The 9,278-nt window shown below is 43.4% G+C and overlaps 1 protein-coding gene across 5 annotated transcripts in view; it reads right to left on the bottom strand.

Moving 5' to 3' along the window:
• Positions 1 to 1,474: 1,474 nt before the first annotated feature.
• The window catches only part of SASH1 (SAM and SH3 domain containing 1), a 338,740-nt gene continuing 330,936 nt past the window's right edge, over positions 1,475 to 9,278 (bottom strand). For all 5 annotated transcript variants that reach the window (XM_055087444.1, XM_024122578.3, XM_028494340.2 and 2 more), the window contains 3 exons: positions 7,656 to 8,785; positions 6,201 to 6,332; positions 1,475 to 5,041 (listed from right to left, as the gene is read on the bottom strand). In XM_055087444.1, the coding sequence (XP_054943419.1) occupies positions 4,778 to 5,041; positions 6,201 to 6,332; positions 7,656 to 8,785 (1,526 nt within the window). In that variant the 3' untranslated portion in view covers positions 1,475 to 4,777. The remainder of the gene's footprint in view (positions 5,042 to 6,200; positions 6,333 to 7,655; positions 8,786 to 9,278) is intronic.

The following is a 9,278-nucleotide window of genomic DNA, read 5'->3' on the forward strand; positions in this document are numbered from 1 at the left end:
GGTTTGATTAGAACCTTCATGTATTTTGCTTAAGTTTTAGAGAGGTGACAGCTAAACTCCCTTTCCAGTGTTCTTCTCTGACAGGGTAGGAGGAGCGCTGTATGAGAAATTGTAATGATTCCAAATAACGCTGCCCATGGTCCCCTGGCGGACGAGTGGTCCAGACCTACACCTGAGTGAGCATCCATCCTCTTCTGGCTCTCACTCCCTCATGGACACCCTCACACACACCCCTAGGAGTACTGTGTACGTACTTTTCTCTGAGTGGGTCCTCAGAGCTGAGTAAAGTCACCATTCTAAGGCCCCCCAAATAAGTTGTGGTTAAATGACAACCACCCTTCCCTTTTCTCCTTTCCCTAATGAAACTTATGTTCTTTATAACTTCTAAGTGAATTCAACATAAATATCCATACATGAAGCCAAGTTAGAACAAATACCAAGAATCCAGTCAAGGTTTCTTAGGAATCATAAGAAAAAAGTATCTTCTGTGAATTGAACTATAGAATCTTAAGAGTCAACTTGAGATAAATAAGATTTGAGGTTTATGGTCAGTTCTTTAAAATAATGCAGCGCTTCAGAGGAATCCCCGACTTTAAGAATATATGAAATAGCCCCATTTACAAGAGGGATTGGGGGAGTGGGGGATAAAACAATGATTTGTAAATAAAACCTACCATGGCAGAGCTTCCTATATTGAAATCCACCAGTGGATTTAAACTATTCTATCAAAATTTTAAATATATGTAACTTTTAACACAGCGGTTCCACAGGCTAAGTGAAGAAGTGTGGGGAAATGCTGTCATTCCTATATGGAAAAATGCATATGCAGTTATCTTTGTCAATAAACACAGTATTTCTGAAAAGATGTGCAAACACTGGTTATAATACTTACCTGTAGTGTGAGAAATAGGTGGCCGAGAGAAAAGGAAAGGGTCACTTTTTGGTCTGTCACAAGTGCACATTTTACCTACTCAAAATGTGGTATTACACACTCCCTCCTAATTAAAAATGTGTTTTTATATCAACTGTGGCACACTAACATTGAAAAATGACTTTTGTCAAGTTAGTTGATTTCTAGAATATCCCAGTCTAGATGTTTTTCTCTCTCAACGGAAGACCTGGATTGTTTCCACTTAACCACACATGATGTTGGGCAAGTCTGTGTGGACTCAAACTCTTCATTTGAAAACAACGGGCTTAGACTAGAGGTGGCTTTTCCAAAAATCTCTTTCTGGGCTGAGATGCTGCAATTATGTGACTTGATGATGCAATATTTGAAAAAAACCTGAAATAAACTGGCAAAGAGAATCTGAGTGAGTATGATAGTGAGTTTTTGTGATGTGGCAGAAGTAACTGTGTACAACTACTATTTTTACAATATATTTCATTCTTAAACCACACTTCATAAACTCCCTTTCATTTCTACTCTATGTACCTTTATAATACCCAGGGAACAACAAAAGAGGCATATCCAACTGAAGAAATTTATTTACTTTTTTTTTCTAGGTATATAGATGACATAATTATAGACAAGTTTTGATACATAGGAAAACCCTTCTGTCCACCTTTTTGCTAAATGAATCATCACAATAATTTTTACAGTTTTTAAAACAATACACAGCTTTCTTGGGCTGAAGCAATCGCAAGAACATATTGGTACTGGTATATTACAGCTACTTACAATGTTTAAGAACAGCAATGGAGAAAAATAAGTTATTTAAATATTGATTTCATATACAGAAAGTGCAATGTTGTTAGTTGTTATATAATTTGCTTGACAGTTTCTTGTTTATCAATTTAAAATCGAGATAACTTGGACTCAGACTATTATATTTTTTTTTCTGAAAATAATACAGTACACACATGCAGCACTGACTTGGTGAATTGACTTCTTTTGCTGCAATTATGAAAGCAAACTTTGCTCTGTCAGGAACTGATTTTCAATCGACTAGTTACTTCCAATTTCACCTATACCTGGAAAGAGAAAAGGCCTCTGACTAAGGCAAGGCCAGGAAAATCTACTTCTTGGTTATCTGGGAATGTAAGTAGTGGTTGGGACTGGCTGCACTTCCTTGTAGACAGCTTCAAAGGAAAAAATGACACACAATGGATGTGTAGCTACCTGAGCCAAACTGCCTCTCCAGGTTTCTTTTGTGCTTTCCAAAGACGACAATTTTCACCCTTCCTCAACATTCTGCACCAAGTGCAATGGATTAAAACTGGATATTGCTGAAGCTGACCACCTGCCTTCTGGCATCCACAGGAGGCCCCAAACCACCTCGGTCAAACATCACACACACACATTCAGGCTTTTCTAAGATCAAATTAAAAGTTTAAAGCAAAAGAAGACCAAACAACTACTAAAAGTAAAAAAAAACAAACAAAAATCAATTTTTTTTTAAAGCACAAGAAAGTAAAAATAACCTCAGATCCCACAGACTAGGAAGCCCTTCCCACTGAAAATGATTCATGGTCCCTGAATTTCACTTCTATGCAAAGGCAATGATTTCCAAAGAAGAACGAAAAAGATACAGTTTGGCATTCTCAAAAACTCATATTCAGAAAGCTCCCTTTTCTGGCACCACTTTTACATTAAGTGAAAATCTTACTGTGAAAATGAACTAACACTTTCCCCTTCTCCTTTGTTACCTATTACCTGACTTTACGTGTGGTCTTTTAGCTCAGCTTAAGCTATGAGCAGGCTCTCTCAGATGTCATGCTGAGGTACTGAAAACGCAGGGTGAGGAGCCCGTTTTACAGTGTCCACCTCACCACACGCTTGAAATTCCTTCCAGTGACATAGGAGAGCCCTGCAGCCTCGTTACCTTATAAATGGAATGTCACAGCCCACAGGAATGTCATACCCCAGATGACAAAAATGGGCTGTTTTGAAGAGTTCAACAGAAATTTGGCAGCTTTAGCTTTTTTTCTACATTTCCACAACTTCTTACATGGCATCTTATAGAAGGTGACTATTATTGAAGAAATATATATTATTCTTTCAAATGCATACCAAAAGCATGAAAAAAAATATGTCACCTGAGAATGTCCTTTTTCTCAGAAACATGGATCCAGATGTATAAAGCAAATGGTAAAATGGTTTTGTAATTAATGAAATCACCTTTTTCCCCCCTCCCCTGAGGGATATCATTTGTTTTAATGAGTAGATGAGATATTACAGAACTTTTAAATCAAGACTCAAAACATTTCTATTGTAAATGATCACACCCAGTGCTTAAAATAGGGTTCATGATAAGGATGTAAAGGAAAATCACTTTGTAAGCAATTGGAAACAATAATTTCTGTTTGCTAGAGAATCAGCCACTAGACTAAAAGAGAATGCTGAAATCAGTCAGAAAACAACTGAAAATATGCAACTACTTAATACATGGCCAATGTAGTTTGGCTCCAAAATGAACCTTTATTATATTTAAGTGAATTATCTAAATAAGAAAAGATGGAAAATAGTATTTTAATTATAAAACCAAAAAAAAAAACTTTTATAATATCTTATAAACTACTTCCCTTTTAAAAAACAACCTCCTTAAATATTCAACTTACAGTGACCTTTTTTTTTTTTTTTTCCCCCGGTATGTGGGCCTCTCACTGTTGTGGCCCCTCCTGTTGCGGAGCGCAGGCTCCGGACGCGCAGGCTCAGCGGCCACGGCTCACGGGCCCAGCCGCTCCGCGGCATGTGGGATCCTCCCGGACCGGGGCACGAACCCGTGTCCCCTGCATCGGCAGGCGGATTCTCAACCACTGCGCCACCAGGGAAGCCCCTACAGTGACCTTTTGCAAAGGTGATCTGTTAGCTAATGACTGAATTTTGGAATGGACACGGTCAAGATTCCAAGTCAATACTGCAGCACGACGACCAAAGTGGTAACAACACTAAACTGATTAAGATGAAAGATCATAATCTCAAACACACACATATACTCTCACACGTGATATCTCTGTGAATTTAAGAGCGCTTTTTACCAGATTTGTAGTTAGTTTAAAAACTGAAAGTCAACATGAAATTTGGCCTGATAAACACCCCTATAAAATAAGCCATGTTAGAGTGAGACAATTAGAAAAGCCCATTTCTGCTGGAAACATCCCAGATATGTTAGATGGCAGTCTAAGATGAAGATTTGGAACTATGGTTACATGGTAGTGAACACTAAGTTAGATAACTGCTTAAAAGCTTACATTAAGGCAAATAAAAGCTGATTGCTAGAAAGCAATTATTAAAATGTCTCTTGTGTATCTAAAGGAGAAGAGGGCTCTTTTTTTTCCTAGTGCAGCCAGATTTTCTTATTTTTGAACCAGTGAGCCTGGTCAATAGTGTACAATCACTCCCGAGTCTGTTACTTTGGCCTGGCTAAAGCCCATCTGGGCCTCGGGAACCCTGCAAGGTGACAGACAGAAGGGCTAGAAGCACGCTTAGAAACAGGACAGGCTGCCCCTCCCCTGCCCCCTGCCCTCACCCAGTGCACCAAGACAGACTGCAGGCAGAGCATTTGTGGCAAGTTGGCATCTTTGTTCTACTGTGTCCTGAAAACAAAAATAAGTGCTTGTCTTTTCTTTGGGGGTCAAAGAGAACCACACCAATTTCCTGGAGGGGGCTTTTCTGGAGAAGAGAGTCCCGTGCCAAGATTCCGAGTTCTGCTGGCCACACACTGGGCCTTTCTTCTGGGTCTGGTCTGCATGTCCAGCCAAGGAGGAATTGCATCAGCATCATAAACACAGTGAACGGGTGGCTCTTGTCCAGGGAGGTCCATTTCGGGCCTGACTACATGGCCTCGGGGCCTGGTGGCAGTTTGAAGAGTCTGGCTGCAGACACGAGCTTGCTTATGTGTCTCTCCTCTGTGATGCCGGCCTCCTGAAGGCAAGTGTGGGACAGAGAAGGCACCTGGCCCAGTGTGCTGAAGCCCGCTTCAGTGAGGGCACTGGCGTACATGGGCAGACCGATGGAAACCAGCCAATCCGACACGGATGAAACGCATCCGGGAGACAGGGGCTTCCTACAGATTTCTGTGAGTCCACCGCTTGGGATCTGGGTAACCAAAGAAAGCAATTTATCAAGACTCAACAGGTGCCACTGGGGAGCTCTTTCTTCTACGCCTAAAAGGAACACTACTGAAATATTATATTTATTACTACACTATCAGAAAGGGATAATGCTCTGAGATGTCCAAGAACATGACTAGCACCAAGAATTCCTTCCTGACTTCTCAAAGGTGAGACAAATCTTCAAGGAAGTGTTGGAGTTTCCAGAAGGTACCTGGAATTAGATCTAACCCCAGTCATGTGTGTAAGTCTCCAAACTGTAATCACTTATATTTCTGGCTATTTTATCTCATGGTGGTCACGCTCTTCAACTAATGATCCTTACGGTGCTTGAAGAAGCAAACCTATGTGACAGTGTGAAAAGTAAGATACTCAGTGGGTAAGGTTTTTATAAAGTAGATTTTCTTCTGTATTTTGACTCTACATGCACATCCAGAAAATTAAGCATTTAATCAATATAGTCATAAAGAATTAAAAATACAATAATAAATGTTGGCTAGGGCAGGGAAACGGACATCTATACTTGAATTCTGAGAAGGCCAAGTGCTACACCTCTCAGAAAGGCAATTTACCACCAAATGTGCAAACCCTTGAGCTTCTGTGCAGTCTTGATGAAGCAAATCCTCTTGAAGGAATATATCCTCAGAAATTAACCCCAAATGTCTACAAAAATTTATTAACCAGGAGGTTCTTCACTCAATTGTTTAAAATAAACAGCTGGAAAAAATCTAAATGTTTCAACAATGTGGAATTGGCTGAACTAGGATATACCTACTAGAGCACTTTGAAAAATTGATAATACAAAAGAAATTTTACTAACAAAGAAAGAGGTTCACCATCTGATAACTGAAAACAATAAGGTTTGCAAACTGTACATGTACTGTTATACATGTGCAGAGAAATGACTAGATGGATGTTTTCACAGTGCTGGGGTTATGGATAATTTTCATCTTTTTCTTTCCAAAACGGTATCGTTAAACCTTTGTAGGCCGAACAGGTATTACTCTCTCCCAGGTGTCTCCCTTCCATAGCTACAATGAACCCTGGGCTACTCAGCGGCTGCCAGCATGCTCATCATTAAGCTCTAGAACTGAATGGACTTCAAAAAGCTGGGTGAGGGGAGCCCCGAAGTGCGGGCTGCTTACCGCCATGCGGTGCTGCTTCCGAAGCAGCTTCACGCGGATCTGGTCCATGTTGGTGGCAACGTCCCTCTCGGGCTGATCTAAGTCCTCCGCGTATCTCTGTACCAGGGCCTCAGGAATCCCACAGCGGCCATGCTGCGAGGGAACAGAAATCTCTTATCGAGGGTTGCGAGGATCTTTTTCCTTCTCCAAGAACGGCAAACACAAGGTAGGATAAGACATTTAGCTACTAGAAAATAGGACCAAAACTTTTAATTTGAAGTGAATATATTTTCTTTAGTGTCAGGATGGATGTTTTAGAGACAGTACTTTTATGTCTTTATCTTTTAAGTAGTTATGAGCTCTAGAAAAATGTTTTGAAATATGGTCAAAGCAGGACACAATCATTCTCCGTTTTGGGGTCCAACACCCTCACCTCACTCTTATCTGATCATTTTGCAAAATGTTATTGAAGACAGTCTTCTAAACTGCAGGGGAGAAAGGCAAATTTGTGCCCTACAGAGAGTCTACTGTTGGTTCCTCAACTACCAAGTAGGGTTATACTGCTGTATCACTAGACCAGCATTTACTGTACAGTAGAATTCTCACTACTTTCCACTCAAAGGGGTTCATTCACTAAATATCAAGAAGGCAGAGGAGTATTTTATTGTAAGGCACTCTGGGTCATAAGAAGTTTATAACAAAGACTCCTGGGAATGCATTATAACAATTCATGCATTCCTAGGAGTAACATACAGCTACATCTATTATCATGTATTTGTATTCAAAGTCATTTTGGTATTGGCAGACCTACTCTTTTTTATTTTTCTTCAAATGAGAAATGAGTTTTCATTATAGGTCTCAATGTTTTTAGTACAATGAGGTATCTTGTCCCCTGTTACCCATACAGATAATTATACAGTACAATTATTACATCTGAACAGGGCTCTACAATTTTCAAAGCAGGTTCAGGTTTATTTTATTTGCTCCTATTAATACCTCTAAGAGGTAGTTATGCAGGTCATTATTAATTCCGTTTTACGCACAGGGAAATGCAGTGGGGATTTGTTAAAGTCTAAAAACAAAGATGTTGAAGAAGACATGGAAACTGGAACTCACGTCTATCCTTTCAGGAACTGGGTCTAGTACTGACTGATAGCTCTCCCTGCAAAGGATAGCTGCTCCAAATTAAATACAAACAAGTGAAAGAAGAGAAGAGAAAAGAAGAGAAGGGAAAAGAGAAGAAAGCCCTGAGGCTGTGTCTGCATTTAATCTGGGCACCGTGCTCCCGGTTCATATGAACACCAAGCGCGGGGCAGCAGAAGCCCCCGCCGTGGGCCACCCGTATGGTCACTGTCCATCGGCCCTCGCCGCCAGCGGGCCTCCGGGGGCTGGGAGGTGGGGGGCAGTGCCGTTCCTCTCGCCTGGCCCCCGCCCGACTTAGAAGAGCCTATGCAGCGGGACCAGGGCCTCGGATACCTTATCGGAATAGGGCTCCTCGGTGAGATCGATGCCTTCGGCCCGCAGCTTCTTCTCGGTGAGCATCTCCAGGTCCACCCCGCGGGCGCAGGAGACCTTCCTGGCCAGGGCAGGGCCAAGCCGCACGCCGTGCTCCTGGAGGCTGGCGCTCTCAGGCAGCTCCGACAGCCAGGGTGGAGGCCTGGCGCTCGGCGGGCTGCCCGGCTCCGGCCCTGGGGGAGGCCTGGCCACCGGCGGCGGCGGACAGTCGCTGGGGCCGCCGGGGCTGCCCTTTTTAAGGGGCAGGCTGGGTGCATCGGGGCCAGGGGCGCCGGGGGGACCAGGAGGGACAGGAGGCAGCCCGTTGGCGAGGCGCTCCCTGCTCTTCTTGGCGGGGACCGGGGGAGGCTGGGCTGGAGGTCTGGCCTGCGTTCTGGCCTCGGGGCCCCTCTGCTCAGCATCCACGCCTTCTTTGGTGCCCGGGGGGTGATGTGTCCCTTCGAAATCGAGTCCTTTCCTGTGACCCTCAAGAGGCGTCCTTGTTAGACCGTGTTTAACGGCGGGCGGTTGGGCGTCATAGGTTTTGGGTAAACACGGAGGAGGGGATGTGCCATGTGACAAGGCAGCCATCGGGCCATCCAGTTTCTTAGTAGTCGTTTTCTGAGGTTCAGAAAATCTCTTGCTTTGGGTCAGTAGCAGTGCATTGTCAACAGCAGAATCTAGTTTGGGGCTTTGAACCTTTGTGCTGGGGGGCGCTGTCTTTTGTGGCACTTTGGGTACAATCTGAGGGGAAGGTTCTGTCACCTCACCAGGCACAACTTTTTCAGGCTCTCCTTGAAGGTCATCCAGGGAGTGGGATCGGGGCCAAGTCTCCACGGTCTGGGGGCCCTCCAGGGTCTCACAGCTCCGGCAGATGGAAACGGGGAGGCTCCTTCGGTTTTTATTCAAGTCAGTCACACACGGGGGATCACAGTGCTTGGAGGCGTGAGGGGTGAGACCGCTGCCCAGCCTCCCCTCCCCTCCCGGCTTCAGCGCATCTACTGGCTTCGTTAGAGGCAAGGTTGGGTAGTTGCCCAGCTGATTCCTGTTGAAAGACTTCACGCTGGACTCGGCTGAAGATTTGGCAGAGGGGCTGCTTTTCCTAGACTTGCCTACGAGACAAGGAAATATTTTACGATCACATTTTAAAAAGCGAATCAATCAAACTGATGTAAAAGGTGTGCTAACGTAATTGAAATCTGCAACTCTGACATCCCACTGTTGAATTACACTAAGGACCTAAAATCACCACTGGGGATGCAGAGTTATTGCGGTCCCAGGTTTATTTTCAGAAAGAATTCGTAGTCTTATTAAAGGACTCAGGGAGATGAAAGTTAATTGAGTTATGTGGAAAGAAAATATGCTGTGTCCGGCAATAAGATAAATCTAGGCCTAATGTCTGTTCGCAGCTGCAGTCAGTGTGGAACAAGGCACACCCACACCCCACTTAGGAACCACACTGATGGGATTTCTGTTTAGGGAGTACAGTTTCCTAAGACCATGGTTGCAAAGCAAAGAGGAGAGAAGACTGAATTCTGGGACAGGTTCTTTTTTTTTTTTTTTTTTTTTTTGCCATATGCGGGCCTCTCACTGTTGTGGCCTCTC

The sequence above is a fragment of the Physeter macrocephalus genome, chromosome 10, assembly GCF_002837175.3.
Source record: "Physeter macrocephalus isolate SW-GA chromosome 10, ASM283717v5, whole genome shotgun sequence".
Taxonomy (NCBI): Eukaryota; Metazoa; Chordata; class Mammalia; order Artiodactyla; family Physeteridae; genus Physeter; species Physeter macrocephalus.